Source organism: Xiphophorus couchianus, chromosome 1 (genome assembly GCF_001444195.1).
Source record: "Xiphophorus couchianus chromosome 1, X_couchianus-1.0, whole genome shotgun sequence".
NCBI lineage: Eukaryota > Metazoa > Chordata > Actinopteri > Cyprinodontiformes > Poeciliidae > Xiphophorus > Xiphophorus couchianus.
The window spans coordinates 4615528-4636306 of record NC_040228.1 but is presented as its reverse complement, the minus strand read 5'-3'; the positions used below and the strand labels follow the sequence as shown (position 1 = coordinate 4636306).

At 38.3% G+C, this 20779-nt stretch overlaps 1 protein-coding gene across 2 annotated transcripts in view; it reads left to right on the top strand.

Annotated features, from left to right (window-relative positions):
- The window catches only part of ntsr1 (neurotensin receptor 1 (high affinity)), a 50019-nt gene extending 36129 nt beyond the window's left edge, over positions 1–13890 (top strand). For both annotated transcript variants that reach the window (XM_028024022.1, XM_028024015.1), the window contains exons 3-4: positions 9057–9141; positions 12877–13890. In XM_028024022.1, coding sequence (XP_027879823.1) covers positions 9057–9141; positions 12877–13132 — 341 coding nt within the window. In that variant the 3' untranslated portion in view covers positions 13133–13890. The remainder of the gene's footprint in view (positions 1–9056; positions 9142–12876) is intronic.
- Positions 13891–20779: the final 6889 nt, after the last annotated feature.

The window sequence follows — 20779 nt, the reverse complement described above, 5'->3', positions numbered from 1 at the left end:
ATGGATCGGTTGGTTTTGCCCCAGCTGTTGCATCTGTTCACACACACACACACCCCTACAGCCCCTCCCCCCCCCACTCACACACACACACACACACATTAAACAACATCTTGTGCATATCTTAATGATGCTGTTAGCGGTGAGGCTTAGGCGCCCACTACAGAATCTTGTTCCTGCGAATGACTAAATGACAGAGTATTGGAATGTTATTTCCTATGTTCACTCCCTGCAATGCTGTGTTTACAATCAGTTTGGATAGAAAAGGAAAGGGATGAAATGTTCCCCTGTTGCTGAACAGAGATTTACTCAACGGAAAAATGGATCGGTGCCTCCCTTTGTAATCTCATGAAGAGGATGCTCATGGTTGACTGTAATTTTCTTAATTTCATAAATAATTCTTCTTTGCACAATAATCTCCAGATGCTCCGGTGTAGTTTGAAGAAAAGAACCAAACCAGTATTTGTCACCAGGTTGTTTAGCCTTTTTAAGACCTAAGTGTTCCTAAGAAATACAATCTCCGTTGTCCCATCAGTTTTGCGGTTGCATTTCCAGTCCAGTCTGTTGCCCATACAAACACAGAGGTATTTATATTCCTCCACCACCTCCACTTCTTCTCCCATGATCGACGTAGATGAGAAAAGATTCGACTGCGTAAAGAAAGCTACATGACTGTATGTGGGGGGAAAAAAACAAAAACGTACGCTTCTGAAGAGCAGAGTTCTGTGCAGTTCTTAGGACTAACAAGTATCCGTCAAAATGTTTTCACTTTTGCTTTCTGTTCCCTCTCTCTTTCTGTTCACAGCATTTAGAATGTCTCAAACAGCGAGTCGTGGTCGTCATTACTCGGACTGCTCCTTTAGCTGTGCCTGATTGAGGAGTCAAATTTAGCTGCAAAACTTTCAGGGGAATAAACTCTGCGCATGCTGAGCGGGAAAAGCATGCATGCTGCCGGCGGTCAAGTTTATTTGTATATCGCATTTCAGCAGCAAGGCAGTTCAAAGTGCTTTGAATCATAAAAACACAAAGTCAAAAAAGACACCATGCAGTCAACAACTGAGCAAACCAGTTGTAAACCCTACATTAAGAGGATTGCCATTATCAAAATCCTCAATAAGCATTATATTTGTTGGAGAATATTTCATTTCATTCATTGTGGTTCAAAGGCAGCTGTAAACAGGTAGGATTTTTAATATTGATTTAAAGTAACTCAGTTTTTCGGCTGTTTTGCAGTTTTCTGGAAGTTTGTTCCAGATTTGTGGAGCAAAGAAGCTGAATGCTGCTTCTCCAAGTTTGGTTCTAGTTCTGGGGATGCAGCACTTGCAGTTGTTGCTGTACACTGGAACAGACTTGCTTTTTTGTACATATTTATGTTTAAGTGATTTTTTTTATCTGAAACACTTCAGTGTGACAGAAAATTAAAAACAGCAGACACAGAACACGTTGAACTTCGATCACTGGGAGAAACAAAAATGACGGATTTGTGAAATTGGCTAGCCGGAAGTCCATTATTTTCCTTAGCGGAATAGTTCAATTACGGAGACGTAATAGTTCAAAGAATATTAGAGAACCAAGAAAACTGAATGGATTGACCCAAAAGAGAATAGAAAGAAATGTACACAGCATCTAGACAAAACTAAATTAAACTTTTTCTGCTTTCCTCGATATTCAAAGTACACAACAGAGTGGATTTTGCATATGTCCTCTTTAAATGAGCACCTTTAAGTTAATCAAGGACTTTCTTAGCGTAGACCTTTGAGTCTCAGTTGAATGTAGACCAGTCCAAATATCTTCTTATGATTTCCAGGAAATTATGCCAAGTTCTTTCTAACCTGTAAGAGAGGTAATTTAATTTGTTAGAAAAAGAAAGTAATAGAATTATTACAGAAGCTCTTTCCTTTCATTCTTTACAAGGACAGACAGAAACCGGAGTCTCTCTATCTTGGTCTTTTGCGTTTGCCGATCAGTCATCTTTCGACAAAACAGTCTGAATTATTGAGGTCATTTTTTTCCTTTTTTTTCCCTTTTGGTTGTCTTCATGGAATCTATGTACTTTTCTTTTTTAAACTCATTCATTCTCCTCACATGCTTGACCGTGTCTAGTCTTTTAGTGTCCCGACTGTTGGAGAGGCAGAGCAAAACTTCAATCAGCAGCAGTTGATCAATGTCAATGAACTGGTTAAATTAATAACCCGGAATGCCGGACGGTTCATTTAGATTCATCAGTTACACTTTGGCTCAATCCAGTTTGCGTGGACGATGTCATCTATTCATCTCAAGACAAATGATTATCTTTAGATTTCTCAAGCAAGGTTTCCCCACAGATTCTCTTGGACATTCTGAATCCTTCCTCACGTCAAGCAAACACCTTAACTTATAGTTCCTGATGATAGAAAACTTTCAGCTGAAGTACAATCTGCAGCAGTTTCCTTCATCTGAGGCAGTTTTGATACAAACCAATTATAGCTCCATGCTTTTTCTTGGAGGTAACCATTGGTAACACAAGAACACTTTGATTTTTCCCTCTTTTAAAGCAATCAGTTTGCTTTCTAGATTGATGGGTGATTTCAGATGGACTCTCACAGCTTCAACTGAGTATTATTGTTATTATTGGCTAGGACAGAAATACAGTAAAAATGGGCTCCAGTCGTCAACTAGAATGGGAATATTATTTACAGTATATAGCGCTTTTTATCTCAGTTCTTACTAACCGAAGTAAGAAGTCAATAAGATCTAAAAACATGCATTTATTAAAGTTTGTGGCAGTGAGTTGGTGCTTTTTTTCCTGATCATTTTCAACTTTAATGAGAAAACAATGATCTTGCACGTTATGTTGTGCTGTTGCCAAAACTACAGCAGCATCAATGCAAAGATTATGAGTAATGGCTTTATGAACAAGTGAACCTACTTCATAGCTTCCTAATGATTCAGGGAAGCAGCTGCATTAGGTAATACACACACGGTCGCACCACGAGTGTGTTACCTAATGGACTGGCCCATGTTTTGTCTCATTTTCCGAGAAAAACATAGTGAGCTCACTTCAAACCACGGCCAAATCAATGTTGAGCATCACCACAGAGAACAAACAATATTTGCACCTTTTACCAATTTGTTGCACTTCCTTTCTGTTTGTCTCAGGATTGATTTGAAGATGCTTTTACGGATTTCAAAACGTGTTAATGGTCTTCCTTTGCTTTTATCCTTTAAACTTTGCTGACCCTTCAGGTTTTTCCCAGACAGCTTTCTGAACAAAACACACAATGAAGCATACTTTTATTATTGTGCTTCTAGTCACGGCTGCAGCAATTTTTGATATTTTTGTATCAAAAGCCATTAATTTTTTACATTATTACTTCTTTTTTTTTTTTAAAGGACTACATTCACTCTTATTATTTATAACATTAGCTATGTTAGTTTTAGTCTGAATACAAATTAATTAGAATTCCATTTATTTATTCTATTATCTTTTAGCAGTGCCTTTTTTACTGTTATTCATTTGTTGTCAATCCAGATTGCTATCCTGTCTCTAGTGTTTCCTTACTTTAACATTTTTAGTTTTCAATTAAGAGCATGGCTACATAAGTATGTTCACCAGTCAGAAAAGTATTGATGGACTCGTCAATCTATGATGGATTTTAATTGTTTTATTAGGAAAAGGAGATAATTGTGTTGGAAAACAAGTGTGTTGTTCTGTCCTCAGAGCAGGTCGGGCCTCACTTCCTCTCAGTTACTTCAATATCCAGGGTAATGTTAGAGAAACATGTCTTTGGTGGAGCAACAGTCCCCATTTACTTCATTATCTGAGACAATAATAAACATGTTCAGAAAATGATATCAATGCCCGTAAGCTTTAGAAAGACAATCTCAGCTGCACTTTCTCTGTGTTTGTTTGCAGGGAAGTTGCCTCTTCCTGTGTCCTCAAATCCAAACACATGCTAATTTATGGAGGAAATCCTTAAGGATGAGTATTGCTTCCTGTCCCAACCACAGTTACCCTCTTACCGGTCTACAGATATTATGAAGACAACTAAATATCAGGCTTTTGGGATGCAACAAAGGAGACCATTAGAAAAAACATTTTAAGCATTTGTCTCCTTCAGTGTGACATATATTATCTGCAATTAAAATAAATATTTTTGTTTTTTGCGAGTAGAGGTATAAAAATGAAAAAATGCTGTGACCTCCCAGTTAAGCAAGTGTTTATGCAAATGCGTCATTTTATTCACCTTTTGGTCCAATTTCCACATTTACCTATAACATCAGCTAGGATCTTTGTCAACTAAAAGTCACAGTGTTTGCTAAAAATCTTTTCTAAATTATGAGAATTTAACTATATATATATATACATGAACATATATTCCTGAGTGATCTTAATAATTAACTTTTTTTTATAATTGCTAATACTGTCTCCTGTATCAAGACAGTTTGTCTAGATTCAATTGGACATTTTGGATTTTTAATTGCCAAGCAATCACAACAAACCCTTCACAAAAAATAATAAAGCTGGACGTCTGAATTTTAGCTATGGAGCTTTCATAACACGTCTTTTCTTTCTATCCTTTTGAATTTACATTAGATTTGCTAAGATTCCTGTCAGATTAAACAAGTTGGAGCCTTTTAATGAAAATTTCAAGTGTGACTTGGGTGGATTTTGCAAAAAACAAAACAAAAAAAATAGTGGATTAGTTTTATATGTGCTTTAGAAAAATATATGATAGGGAATGCGAGTCAAATGAATTTGAGGCATGATTAAATCCAAAACTACAACATGAAACAGTATTTTTATATGGCGTGTAGAGAGCTGATCAATGTTGGACAGCAAAAGCATTATTGCCGATGAATACTCTGACTAGCTAACAGAGTTCTGTCTGTTACTGAATAACGGTGTCGCTCACTGACCCAAACTTTATCAGGCGCAGACACAAAGTTTTATTAATCCCTTCGGGGTTTTCCCTCACAGAAATTGTAATTCTTTCTCCCACACAGCATTCTTAGATATACATTTAAAAAAAAAAAACATTAAAGAAATTTTTTAACATTAATATTAACACCCCCAGTTCTTCAGTCCCTTTATTTCTGATGTACTCCTGTTAGAGAATCCTGTGACTGAGCAAGCGCTTGAGATGTGAATCCACATGCGATACATTACTCTTTGTACACAAAAATATATGCACTCACATCAGTTATTTGGTGGGACAAATATGACACCGTATATGGAAGGTTACTTTTTTGACGTTCTAACCTCCACACTATCTAGCGCTCCACCTGTTTTTGCTATCACTGTATAAAAAAAAACTATTTAAAATGAGTAAACAATGCTTAGCCTGGTGGGGGGCAAGTAAAGCCCACTGAGTTTTTAATATACGGAGGGAAACCCTGAAATGCCTCTAATTTAGCAGACCAACAAGTTGTGTAGTGCAATTCTGCATACGGACTATTCATAAACCAACACATCCAGCAGACAGAGAGAGAAAGAAGGTAATAGTTATTATGTCAGGTTCATCTACCAACAGGCTGTTCAATTTCTTCAAGGGACAGCTGTTAAGCTCTGAAGCATAAAATTGCTTTGAGTGCCAGTTACAAAAATGGAGCCATCAAACCTCTTAACTCAACACTTACTCAAACCAAGTTGGAGTTTTTGCCATATGGTACAAAAACCCCACAATGAATAGCAGACAAGCTGTTCTGGTGCATCAAGAGGTTCGTAATTTTGACATAGATGTGTGACTGGAGCATGGGTTGCCATAGTTTCAACATCATTTACTCTGTATGTGTTGATTGAATATCCAGTTGAGACCAATTGGTGGGGAATGATAGTGACGTACCAAATGCTGAGGTGTGACCTGCCAATCTCAATCTCTTTGTGAGCATCCTGAGAAATAACATTTACTTCCTGCCCTTTTTTTGATGGGCTGCACATGGAAGCACGTTCGGTATTCATGCTGCTCAGGTTCCACTGCTTTTACCTCAGGAGCATTTATTCAAGCACTCCGCTACGTTTATCAGCTCATGTTCTTTGGTATTTGAAGGTAGTAGAAAAAGAGGCAATTGGCTTTTTGAGATGTGCTGACATTTTAGCAAGCGCTACACATTACCTGAGCTGTGACTTTGCAATCTGTAGGGAGTATCAAAAACAGAGCCAGAGGAAGCTAGCAGAACCAGTGGAACTGAGAAACGCTGCTCTGTTCAGGGGGGGATTTTGGGTCCTACTGAAAAAAGAAGACTGAATTTGAGAGGTGATTTAAAGTAAAACAAAAGACAGCAAGTTCTTCTAATGGGTGGATCCACCATATGGCATGCTTACCTATTTATTACAGAGATGGCATTTGGAAAACACTTTGGAAACGTTATATCATATTCAACTATTTCCCTATTTGAATTTATACGTTTTTGTTTCATTTTTACTAGCAAATCACTTTATATAATCAAATGTACCAACCAAATTTGTTAAACATACTAAATGAATAAAGTTAGCAAAACTTAGAATAAAGTGAGATTAATGTAAATAGGTCCATAAAATGAGCTGCAACCAAAAACACATTTTAGAGTGTATGCCCCCTACATAGCTGCTTTCAAAGCTGAGGCAGGGAAGTTGATTTCTTAGAGACTGTCTTTATTAAGTTTTGGAGATGGAGTGCTTAATGTTTAAGTGATTACTGGCTCTCAAATCCTAAATAGTCCCAGGATATTTGCTTTGGAAGGACGGGCTACTCAGAGTAACAGCTATAATAAATCAGATAGGATGCAGATACGTCCAGCAAGACTTGTGCCATTTTATTTCTTTAATTCATATCTAGACAAAGATATGATACATTCTGGAAGAAATTAAGAGATGACTGCACTGAACCCCTTTTAAAACCTCATGGTTATTCCACAAAATATTATATTATATATATTCTGAACTCTTCCTGAGTTAAAACATTAGTATTGATGTCACTAAATGAATATTGTTCCGACTGGCTCAAAGTCATAACAAAACGGGAGACCATGCAGTGGTTAAAGTGCATAAAAAGGAATATTTATTAAGACAAACAACAATGGATTGTGGATGTCAGTATCAGTGGCGTAATGCAAATGCTTGGATGTGTTATAGTGCATATGCAAGTGTTGAGGTGCAAAAACAAAGACAAACGCAAATGTGCAAAAGGATGGGGAGCTGAGGCCTGGCAACAAAACACCACAAGCGTCAAGAACAGAGTGGACACCGAAGGCGACCCAGAAGGTGGAGACGGCCAGGTTTAAATGCTCTGTGCTCCAAATGAACAAATCAGCAGCACCTATAAAGGGGAGGAGCACAAAGACAGACAACAAGACACCTGCAACCCAGCCCAGAAGGCCCAGAGCCGTAACCAATATGAACTTGTTTTCTTTGCTTTACTTGAGTTCTGAACGCAGTGCATCTTTTTTGTTATTTCGACATGAAAGGCCAGAGAACACACAGAGACTGCTGGCTGGATGTCCAGGGAATTTCACCTAACAGGTATTAGGTGGAGTCTAAAGGTGGGGAAGCTAAGCTGTTTGTGGAGCAAACCCCTTATATTGCTGCATCTCCAATGGGTTTTATAAATCTTTATAAAAGCTCAGGATGTGACGATGTCAGTGCTGATGTTTTTGCACGGACATTATGCATGCCAAAATGAATGGTGTGGAGTTCATACGGCAGCATCATACGCGGTATGTTACTTTCCCTCTACTTCCTCCATGCCTAATTTTATTTGTGTTACATATCAGTGTTTTTATTAAAGACGTTGATATTTGTGAGTGAAAGTAGAATGGACTGAAAGATAATTATGTGGATCAGTACCGTCTGGTCTGGTGACGAAAGTGAAAGGTGTAGGGGAAGTTGTCAACTGGAAAAGAGATCTCTAAGGTTTCCTTGTGAACCTGCAATTGGTAAGTGGGTGACAATAAATGGATAGATTAGTGCAGTGGTTCCCAAAGTGTGGGGCGCACCCCCTATGTGTGGCGCAGTGCCATTGCAGGAGGGCGTGGGGAGCGGTATGGATGAATGGGGAAAAAAAACCAAACAGTTACACAAAAGTGTTTCACTGTAAAGATGGTTTGTAGTGTGTTTTGTTGCAACCTGAAGTGTGAAATAAACTTCAGTGGAGTTTAAAAACAAAATATGTGTATAAACCAATACAAAATATAGGTATTTTGTACCTATATTTTATAAAAGTACAAAATGGACCAGACAAAGTTGAACAATGTCGTTATGTCTGGTTGAACGATGTGTGTGCCCAGTTGATTTTTTTTTTTTCTTATTCATGGGGGATTTTATTGTAATCCATAGAAGGCCCAGAAAATCTTTGGACACCTTTGGATTAGTGGATGATTTGTCTGGGAATTTAAGTACATTTTATATATTTCTGTTTTATGTTTATGAAGTTTTGTACAAAATATGTTTGTGAAAATCACAGTAGTTGCATTTGTGTCCCCTATCCCTAATGAATGCTGATGTAAAAAGGTTTTTGTCAGTGGCGCAGGAGGTTGACACTGGCAGAACATTCTTGTATTAAATAATAAAAAGAGGAACAAGAGAAAATGACGGTAATGCTCTTTGCAGTTCATCAAATACATTTGACAGTAATCCTTTCTAGTTATCATGCCATCATAATTTGAAACTTTTTTCTGACTTGAATCTATTTTTGTTCGAGGGGTATAAGTGAACATCACTGCACTGTGCTTCTGGATAGCATTCAAACTTCAAAAATAGCGGCTGGCTTCAAATTACTTTGCCTTTTGAGCTAATCTACAATCAAATACAAATTACAAGTAATTTTCTTTCTGGAAGGGCAGGCTCCGGGGTTTTTGGTGCATCTGGACATGGGGGTGTGACCTGTTTCTCTTTTTAATCAAACGCTTGAAGGTCATAATTATCTCTATTATTACTGCCTCAATCACAGCTTTGCTCATCGCTGATTCTTGAACACTGTTACTCCAATCATCCGAACATTGTTCATAGTTTAAAAGGGAGACTTTTCACTTTGTCGTTTGAGATTTATGTATGCATTCTGTTTATTGGCATCTGATTCTCCCCAACTCTGTCCTGTGTTCAGGAGCTGTGGTCGTTGCCTTTGTGGTCTGCTGGCTGCCCTATCACGCTCGTCGCCTCATGTTTTGCTACATCTCCGACTGGTCAGAGTGAGTAGTCTTTTGTTTGTTTCTTTGGTTTGGGTTTTTTTTCCTCAGTCTCTTTTGCTTCCATCTCCAATAGCTTATTCGCCAACAGGGCATCAGTGTTTTTAGACCCACGTATGTTTGCTTATATTCATAATTTTAAAAGAACATATGCACAAATGAACTTAAGTATTGACTAAAGAAGTCCTTTAGAGTCATCGGTTAAAAGCGTCTGAAAAATGGAAGCAGGAGAGCTACATCTTATTGATTAGATTCAATTCTTGTTCTCTCACTTGCCTTTTCCATCTCTTTCTCTCTAGTTTTAGTCCATCAAAATATAATTTGTCTGATTAAATCAAACGGAGCGCATTTGAGAATATTAATATTAGTCACTCTCATCTGCTCTTACATACACAGTGAAGAGAAGCAATAGACGTAAAGCATAAATGACCATGAAACGGTAAAATACACAAGGATCTTTTTTAGATGTTTTTGTACATCATGTTAAAAATTCTCAAGGTTTAAATTTTTTGTTCTCATTTTGTCCAAATTTCTCACCCTTTCCTCTTACCATTGTTGAGCAGAAGTGGCTAAACTCCCTCTGCACATGTAGACTGACCCAACACCAGACCGGTGCCAGACGGACCCACTGTGTCTGTGCTTTGCCAAGCCAGATTACTGGGAAAGCCCTGACAAAACTGTGTTTTTCTCACTGGCTGGTGGAAGGTATTTACCATGGCTGAGACAGTAATTATTTATTTACATAATTCATGCATCCATGACTTGTGATACTGTCTTTCACTGTTAAACCTTGTCTCATTCCTCAGTTTTCTGTTGCGTCTGTGTTTCTCTGCTACTCCTGCCACTACCTCTCTACTTTTTCATTAGCATAGAAGGCCATCCTTGTTGAGTGCTTGTGTTTTTTTGTGTCTATGCTCTGTTTTTCTATCTGGAAGGTCGTTTGCCATGCCGTTGGTGGCAGACGACCGCTCACGTCGAGCATGATTCCGCTGGAGGTCCATTCCTGTTAGAGGGGAGTTCTCTCTATCATCATGTCTTGCGCGCTCAGTATGATTGATTGCTATACAGTTAATGTCTTGATGCAATCAACTGTCTACTGCGGCCACATGCTCATACAGAAGGGATGATTGCCGCAAGTCTCAATGCAATCTGCTAGCTTTCTTTGCAAAACTTTCATTACCAGTTGAAGTGATAAACTATACCTGATTGCATTTTTTCAAAACAAAGATCAAGTTTGAATGTATTTATTTGAATTTAAATTAGATGTTTTTTCTTTGTTTTTGTGACTTCAGGCAACTATCTTTTGTGAATTAGTGCTCTGTAACTTAAGCGAACCGTATTGAATTGAATTGCTGGACTAGTGAAGCCTTTGAACTGGTTTTGTAGTCCTTCCAGACTGATAGATGTCATTAACCGTGTTTCCATCGAAGTTTTCTTTATGCACATTTTTCGAAGTATTGCACTAGGAAGGGTCGAGGGAAATGGTAAAATTCAAAATAACCTCCTCAATTTTGCAAAACGTTTTTATGTGAGCTTGAGGTGGTTTTTGGCTTTTCCAAAAGCCAATGTTCTAGCCAATGTTGTTAATGTTCTAAAAGGCCGATGGAAACACATTTGCAGAATAAATTCTGACATTTACCTTACGTCACTGATCAGCTTCATTAAAACCGTTTCTTTTTTCTACGTCTCCATACAGCATGTAGCACAGCCAGGACTAGCTGACATAACAGAACAATTGCAATTAGCCAGACAGCAATACAATCAAATCATCAATATCTTTATTAGATGTTCAAATGTGTTTGATGATCTGAAATGGAACAAAATTAAAAAGAAATGTGAACGGTGTACTCTATCATCATATTTTACACTCTCATGATATTTTCTTCTCTTTACTGATATCTCTCAGCATTCGTCTGGGCTTACGTAACTTTTCCTCCATTAATGTCCTCCCCTTCTCTCTGTAGCTTAATCTCCTGCTTCCTTATCATCAGTCTCTATCGGAGATACATTCAGTCACTTAAAGGTTTTCCATTCCTTTTAAACCTTTTTGTAGCATTTATAAGGTACAACATAAATAGATCGCATCAAATGAATTTACTTCTTTTACAACACTTTCACCGTGATCCTCACAGAGAGGATGTGTCTGCTATTTTCATTCCTCTGGAGATTAGATTTGTACCACATGGATTTGGAAAGCTGACGTACGTGACTGTGTATCTGTGAGATTCCAGCGTGCAGAATCTTCTTGCCATTGGTTTCCTGCTTTCACAGCATTAATATAGTTAGTGGCTGGCAGGAATCCCAAGGCTAAATCTTGAAAACCTTTCAATAATGGCTTGTGTTTTTGGAAGTGGACCACGGGCTTAGAAATGTGCATTTTTGGTTTACGCAGCGTCATCTCTTTGGTAATCAGAGCAAAAAGATCACTTGAAAGATAATTAGTTTTGGTAATTATATTAATACATTTGTGTTTTAGGTCTCTCAGCTATTTTGTCAAAAAGACTGAAATTCCAAAGGCGAGCCGTTAATGATTCTTTGTGCGCATCAGATGTACTCTCATGAGTTTGATCATGTCATCAGTTTGTCACTAGATTGTACAGAAGTCTGTTAATGACATACATATTTCAGCTAGGAATCATGTATGGTGTTACAAAAGATACACAGTCAAATATTAACAACAATTTGGATTATTTAGCCTGTAATGGGAGTTCATTTGCCAAAGTCTTTTTTTTTTACCAGGTCTTTGATTCATTTAGAAATGTCACAGTTTCAAATGATTTAAACAAAATATTTAGCTAATATGCAAATTTGCTTGCCAACAAATGGAAGTGGACTATCAAAATAAAATCTAGGTCTTACAAACCTTCATACAAACTCCTGCTGGCAGACTGGTGTAATTACTGTTGCTATAGAGATCCATTAATTAAAAATCTGTACCGCCATTAAGACGGTTCATGCTATGTTTTAAGTTGAAATGTTGTAAATGTTGAGAGGAAATGGAACAATCATGAAGACATGACATGAGCAACTCTTCACCAGCCAGCGGTGGAGCCAGATAATGTTCACAGGAGTGGTCAGGCTGGGACCGTTGCTCACTTAGCCAGGGCCAACTGATTGGTACCAGAGCCACTTCATCAGAGCATTGAAATGATTTCACTAAAGACAGAAATTGCTTGTTCCAGAGGTGTGCTCCACTGGTAAGTTACCTCCCTATGGGAACAAGCAATCACTTGGCATAGGATGGCTGGGCCTACCTCTGGTTCACAAGCCCCAGCTTTTATTTTGGTAGTCCACTTCCAGTCATCAGCAAGTGAATTTGCATGTTAGCTAAATGTTTAGCTCTAAGTGAATAGCTAGCATGCAAAGCTTGCGCTGAGCTAAATAGTTGGAGCTGGCTGAATATTTTGCTCTGAGCTAAATATTAGCTGACTTCTATATTTGATGAATATTTGACTTCAAACAAAATATTCAACTTAACGCTAACTATTAGCTTTAAGCTTAAAGCTAAATATTTAGCATGTTTATTCTCTTAGCACAACGGTCAGTGACATCATGGTCGGACGGCGGTGAAGTGAGAGAATGTTCAGGCAGACCGTTAGTTCCCAAAAAAACTTCAAAAAGTGCACCTGAGGTCAAATGTCATTCAGCAAAGGGTGAGAAGGGGGACAACTGGTGCGTCAAAACCAAACATTTCACATTTTTGCTTTCCTTCCTTCTCTCTTCTGTTTATTCTTGCAGCAACATGTACGACTTCTACCACTACTTCTACATGCTGACCAACGTGCTGTTCTACGTCAGCTCGGCCATCAACCCCATCCTCTACAACCTGGTGTCTGCCACCTACCGCCAGATCTTCTTCACCACGTTGCGCTACATCTTCATGCCCTGCCGCCACACACCCAGGAAGCAGCCGCACCCCCTGACCCGCCACTCCATCAGCATTTCCAGCAACCACACCTTCTCCACCAACATCATCAAAGAAACAACGTACTGACAACGCGGAACTGTTCGCTGCCGTGTTGCGGCTACAGAAGGAAACCTCTGTTAGACGTTGGGTCACGGTGCTCTTCGTGGAACTGTGGTGATCATCATTTGTCCTGGTAAACCAAGTGCCCACCCAGAGACCACTGTCATTTGACTCCAACTGCACAATGTCTCGTGACTTCATCCAGCAACGCATGAAGTTGTGCCAAAAAAAACGTGATAGCATAAAACTTGAAGAAGAAGTGAGAGATACTAACTGGTTCAATCATTCAGTAAGGTGAACATTTTGTTTCTTATGATGTTAAGTATAAACTTCAGAGACTCTGTAAACACGGCCTTCGGCAATACTGTCAGTGCAACGGCAGCCATGGTGTAACCATCTTCTGTGAGCGTCTGTGGATAAAACTGACTTTGATGTTAGATGAAGAAAAGCAGGGTAAAGGGGCGTAAAGTCTGTGGAGGAAAACCCCTTTCATCATAGGCTCTTTACCCGTCCTGCATGTCCTGGTTTTGGTCAAGCAAAACTCTGTTGCCCAGCGCTCAGCCTGTAGGAGGTCCTTGTTGTACAGCTCACCCTCTGATTTCCAGCAGGGTTTTGTAAATACACTCACAGGGAGAATGTTCATTTCTGACACTTTTCAGTGTTCATGAAAAAAAAACCTATGAAAGCATAGCTGAACAAAAGAGGCTGTGACTGATTGTTGTACTTTATGCATAGCCATGTCAGAAATTATACACTCTGGAAATAAAGTCGTTCCTAAACTCAAATGTCCGCATCTGTTGAAAGAAATGTTAAATCAAGTGAAGCACTTCTTGCCGAGTATTCCAGGCAGCTGCTGGAGAGATGTGCAGAGATCTCTGGATTCTTCTTTTTTAGCAAAGCAAGGATTGAAACCAACTGGGCTACTTTGCAGCTAAGGCACAAAATAATTTGAACAGAGGATAAAGGAAGAGGGAGCGCTGAGAGACCCACAGAGTTTTCAGACTAGTGTGATTTCTTTTTTTCTTTTACATTTATTTTCCAAGCAAATCAGCAGCTTGTTTATGACAAAACAATCAGAGAGATTTGCTTATGAGAAAAGTGGCAAAAATTACAGTTTGGCTCTCGGCCACACAAACATTCTGTAACAGTTTAGAAGAAGAGCGTTTTCAAGGATTCATTAACATTTAACACTTTAATTACTGGGGCTGTAACTTTATAAATAATAACTAAACAAATATAAGACTATTGACAGAGTCCTTATTCCTCAATGAGGAGATAAATGTTAAATGGCTTGTACTTATTTAGAAAGTCATCAAGTCTAGAGGACCCCAAATGTGTGTGTCACATTTGTGAACCTATATGTTGAGTGGGCCTTCTGACCACCAGGCCTTCTGACCACCACCAGCAGGCAAGGTAGCTGAAGTTTCATGCCTAAGGACACAACAACTGAGGCGGATGAAATGTGGGTTCAAACCAGCAACCCACTGATTGTGAGTAAGTGAAGGTTTTTCACAAAGTTCTAAAGTCTGGAGTAATAATAATTGAAGTGATTAATTGCAGGTAATCTTGTAAGGTGAAACCAAACATTGAGTTTTACTATTGTTTTCCACATGCAGTATTCTGAACATCACCATGCACCTCATTTCCACTGAGAGCTGCAGCACAGTTCGCAGGCTGGTGTATTCAGAGGAGCTTTTCTCCCCATTTGGACTCTCATTAGGCAGACAGGGTAAAACCCAAGGGCCTAACGTTGTGTCATACTAGTACAACAAGCATAACATGTCTTCTGCTTGCCATAGCAGTGATGTTTTTCTGTACCTCAGTCCATGGGCTGTGTTGTGCTACTCCAGTAGCTCCTCCCTGACTGCACTGCACATTTATTCTATGGACCTAGAATGTTGCAGTACGGGTCAGTTGTATGGGCAGCTTTTACAATGGAGATGGACAAAACAGCGTACAGTACTGACTCGCTCCATACCGCTTAGTGGAAACTAGGTGTTAGCTTCTTTTTGCTGCTTGACACTTACACAATATTTTCAATGTTAGCAAAAATCACCAAAGCTCTAAATGAAAAATGAGTTCCACTATTAGCGAAAATGTGCCTATCACTGATCATAACGGTATGCCTACTCAGTGTACATATCTTCTAGTATATAAAAAAAAAATGACAGGATGTTTTAACTTGACTTTTATGTAGGTGTTGTTTCAGATGTCATTGTTTAAAACCAGTCAGGACAGAGTCATGCAGTGTGTCAAGGAAAAGTGTTCATAGTTGCTTTGCACAGTGAAAGTTGGGGCATAAAGTCTAATTTCTACAATGGTATTTATCAACTTGTTGGTACTCACCGATGATGCAAAAACAAGCGCTCTGAAAACATTAATAACAGAGTCAAGAGTTTTATTGGAGTCTAATACTTACTGGATTGTGTTTTAACAATAGTTGCTCGCATGGTCAGTGTCTTTAAAAGAGCAAATTGTAAAAAATAGAAAGAAAAGACAATGGACCTAATTTTGACCATGAGCACTAACTGAATTCACTCAAATTGATTGTACAATTTATAGTGTTCAGTTCGATTAATCAAAGCAAATGTAAGTTTTATTGTTGTACGTTTTAATAAGTTAGTCAAGTCTCTCTTGATGTTCTCAAAAAATGAATTGCCTGAAGTTGACTTTCTGTTCATGTCACTGATATTGTAAGTCACTGTTTCTAATCTTACAGTTTCTTCCTAATTTTTCCTCCTATTTTCTTCACACAGGATACAGAAGGAAACTTCAGTTTGTCTGACACAATCTGAAGCCATGTTTTTCTGGCTAAAACAGAACAAAAATCCTTTGAACAGGAGAAGGCCAATGCTACTCTAGTCTGTTGGGGCGGAGAAAGATCTGGGCCAAAATGTGAAGTTCAAGATTTACCAGACCAATTTCATACCTTCATCTATGGTCAGAAGCAATAGCTCATGAGCAAAAGAATGAGATCCAGCATTCAAACAATTTTTGCAGCTTGAGTATTTCTGCAATAACAATTCACTCAATCGTTTTATGTTATAAAGATTCTGGTGACAGAATTCCTCCTGTTGCGACAGTGAAGGGATTCTTACGATTAGGACTGCCACTTATACAAAATACTAATAAACAGAAAGTATGTTATTTTTTGTAGTTTTGAAATTTATCAATGGCTTTGCAAAGTGCAAATGCTTCATTCTCTCAATTCCAAATTCTTTTTGGCTACTCCATTGTTATAATTCTTTATGTCGCCAGACAGGATTAGCCATTAATCTACAGCAAACATGGGAAAATGTTGTTTCTTGTTTATTTCTTGTTGAACTTTTGCCTTATAAGTTTTAAGTTTGGTAATCTAACCTCAGCACTACGCATAGTAGGAAATAGTCATAGACTGTTGTGCATTTACAGAATGTCTGCAGCAACATTATGGACTTAAGCAGGTTGTGTTGGTGTGTTGACAAGTTCCTGCTAATCCCTGGATGCACACATAGAAGAAGCAAATCCTCTTCCCTGAAACCCCCGACCAGTGTCACATACTGCATGGTTTGCTTTTTCCGTGCTACCAAGTTCCTGGCAGTAGGAATGTGTGTGAGTTAATCAGTTGTGGGTGGATACGGTCCAATGGTTAGCATTAGTTTAGACATTTTAGGTTCAGGCTTTAGATTAAGCAACCACAAGATGGGTTTTAAAGGAGGGAAACGGTTTCTAAGCATATTATCAGGTGGATTTTGTTTTCTCTTTTCAAACAGAACAGAATACCAAAGTACAAAAACTGAGATACAAAGTTTGGGGGAAAAAAAACAAAACTATAACAACAGTGTTAATGTAGAAAGCATGAAACGAAAATAAACAAAACCTATGTAAATTGCCTGTTATATTCAATTGTTTAGGTTCTAATGCAACAACCAGGCACTTTAGCAAATAACAGAGCAAGATATTAATCCGTCATTGAGTGTAAAACTTGACAATCTTGTTACGTTGTGATAGATTAATAACCCAAATCCTGACTGGTTACTGATATAGAAAAAAGCCTGTGCTTTCTAAGTTTTCAGTCTGGAACTCTAACCCAGGCATCATGCGCACCAGGAAGCGGATACATAATGCAGAGCATTCACATCTGCAGCAACATTATGGACTAAAGTAGGTTGTATTGTTGTGTTGACGAGTTCCTGCTAAACCCTGGATGCACACATAGAAGAAGCAAATCCTATTCCCTGAAATCCCTGACCAGAGTCACATGAATGATCAGCTGTTTCTGTGTCTCCAGTTTCCTGGCAGCAGGAAGTGAGGATCCCCTCTATGAGAGCAGGTGCAGTAAAATCAAGACTTCAGTGCTTCTTTCCTAAACTCACCTGGTTTGTCCACCACGTTAAGAGAAACGAAACAATAAGGCCTGGGGTGTTTTCACACCTCACAGTCCAGTTGAGGACCAAAGTTTCAACATTTGTTCCATTTTCAGCTGGTGAGGTTTGCTTTCACACTTCACTGTGCCAACCTTTTTAAAAAACCTGTTCCCCTCCTCGCCTGTGGTGGAGCTGTACCAAGAGCGACTGAAGGAAATGGCACAAAAACCTCTGATTAAGACACTCAGTGCAACTTCCTTCTTCACACAATGTAAACAAAAATGAAGTAGTGTCTGATTGTAGCAGTTGTAGGATTTCTCTTTTTTCTTTGGTAAAAGATAATGAGCCATTTCTCCCGCTAGCGCTGGATTCACACCTTTGTTTTGATTGTATTTGCCCAGAACGCCCTGCACTATAGACCGCTTCCTGCTTTTGGAGCAGTACCTGGTCCACTTGGCGTCCACATATGTATTCGAACCGCACAAGAGTTCACTTCAGCTGATCTAAGACCTACAGTAGGTCTGTAGGCAGACCAGAGTTAGCTTTTTTTGGTCTGAATCAAACAAACTGGTCTGTCTGTCTAGGAAAAGAAACTAAACTGGGCTGGTTTGAATGCAACCTTAGTTTGTGGTAAGGTTGTAAAAAAAAAATAAATAAATAAATAAAAACAGACTTTCATATTAAGTTTACATGGTAACAAGTGATTTAGAGTTAAAACCCTCAGGCTGTCACTGTTTTGAATGTTGACTGAGTCACTATAGCATGTAGTTCAAAACTCCAAAAAAATTACTTTAGATTAATCAAAGCTGCTCTTTGATTAAGATGAGTACTTTGTTCTACTCTTGTAGAAACTCTATTGGGTAAATGGTTTCTGCCATGACTCAAAAACCTTTCAAATATCAACTTTTTTTAAATGCACAAAATAAAAATATGTTTCTCTGGCGCTCTCTCCTGCCGAGCCGCAATATGTAAGGGTATACTATATCGGGAAGGTTTCACCTCCACACAGACTGCTCGTTTGTGCAAACACACCACTTAGCAGAGAAGTGTTTGACCTTTTCTGAAGCACAGTCATTGCATTTAATCGCTGTATACTTGGAAAAAGAAATACCACTCATAATGTACATGGAAGTCCAGTGTCTTACTGAAGCTACATCAGCTTTGGAAGAGTACTTTGAGTTTTTACCAGAGGCCTGTAATGAAATCCTTCATTTGAGTGTGCAGACTTCAGTTTGGGTTCGTTCTGATTCTCAGAAGGACAATGGTGTTGCTTCTCAGACGTGGCCTGCCTCATCAACACGGCGGAGCCAAATGAAGCTGAGGAGCAGCTCATGTTACCTGCTGCAGGAGCCATCCAACAACATCAAGGCAGTGATGTGTCCAAATTAGCATTTATGAATTTGTATATATTGTCAAATATAGGATCTGAGAAAAGGGCTAGTTTGTGAGGCTGAAAATATGCTTAAATAATCATAACTATAACTATCTGAGAGGTGAGTACTTATATCGATATATTAATTGGTTTATAGAAGGGATCTGCAATCATTACCATCCAAAAAAAGAACATTTTGGCCTCTGATAAAAGTAAAACTGGTTGAGAGCTTTGATCTAATATTGATCTGACCTTTTGAAAAAAAAAGAACTCAACTGTTTCATATTATTCATATTATTCTTCCAACAACCACCATTTTATTTCTATTTTGAAGTTTGGAAAGGAAGAAAAACATAAAGCATTTGCAAAAAAAAGAGAGGATGGATGAAGTTTCTCTGGTGGAATGCTAGTATTTGTGGAAAACGATTTTTAAAAAATTACGGTTTCCAACCTGATGGCACAAAAAATAAATCCTAAAACGTGTTTTTTTTAAATGCTCAGTTTCTTTAGCATGCTTGGTTGCAGATCCCTGGCCTAGATGTGAAGTTGAAGGTAGTCGGTCATTTCTGTTAATTCTTGGAATAATGACTCAATGAGATTTTAATAAACATACATTTTAATTGTAATTAATGATGCTAAAAGTGTTAGCACTGCTAATAGCAGACACAGCTGAGTATTATCAGTCTGTAAAATGAGTTTCCTCTGTTAGGATCACAATAAAAATAAAGACATTTCATTGTTTCAGGATGAATAGAAACTCCATCGTTATATTTGTCCTCATCTGAGTTGTTTTCTGTGAGCTTTCTAAATGTTAGCAGTCGGTTATTTTACTTTCAAATGCCACAAGGGCAAACAATCACACCAGAATCTCCTCATTTCTGAGAGCACTTAGACTGAGTTAATAAACCAGAAAATATTCTCATTACTGTAGACACAGTTAGACAAAAATGGATAGACATGGAGATAATTCTCAATTCCTCCACTCAGCACCCCCGCTCTGCTGCAAGACTTTTATATTTAACTAGAATTTACCAGATCAAACTCCTCTTACTAACCGTAGGACATCTGTAATGGTCAGCTTTAACATCTGAATACTTTGAAGTGTTTTTTCTCTTTCGTTGCTCACATTTCTTTTGAAATTAAGTTGAAATAAATGATCAGTTTGGAGTAGAAAATGCTGACCAGTGAAGTCAAAAAAAAGACTTGCTTCCACATTTTGCTAGTTCTTTTTGAACGTTTGCCTTACGTTTTCCTGTGTCACCATGTGGAATGACACAGGAAGAGCAGAACACCGGGGAAAGTCTAACTGCAGGGCAGGAGCGGCAGGAGAGCGAGAAGTTAATGTGCGACTCGAAGTGATTGAACTGTTGTTTGCAGCGAAAGAAAAATCAACTGGAGTGTAGATAATTTGCAGACCGACCGCAACTGAATGGCTGCTGCAGAAAACAATGAAGGAAAATCAGCAGCAGCAAGTCAGAGTGTTTACTAGTTTTTATTCTAACTCATGTTTGTTTCCTCTGCTTTTGTTTTCGACATGAACAAATGCAACATGTAAAATGTTTTCCAGAAATCCTCTGTTGGAGAATTATCTATGTCCCTGTTAAAGAGAGTAAAAAGCATAAAAACCAAAAAAAAGTGGAGCTTTGCATTGCAGTTGCACAAAATTATTTGGAAAAACAGTTAAAATTTCAACCTCTCATTTGATTGTACACACTGAGTAGACAACAAAAAAATCAAAGTTAAGGGAAAAAAAATTCAAAATTAAACAGTGGCAGTCCCAACAATTCCTGCAAACTCGTTTTGTGATTCATATTTTACTTTTTTAAGTGGGTCAATCAAGGAACTAATCACTCAGTTTTGTCTGCATTAAGTAAATAAAATATATTTGCAAGTATTTTCTGCTCATTGTAACTGAAGTGTTTCAAAAATGTAACTATAATATGACATTTAGCTGTT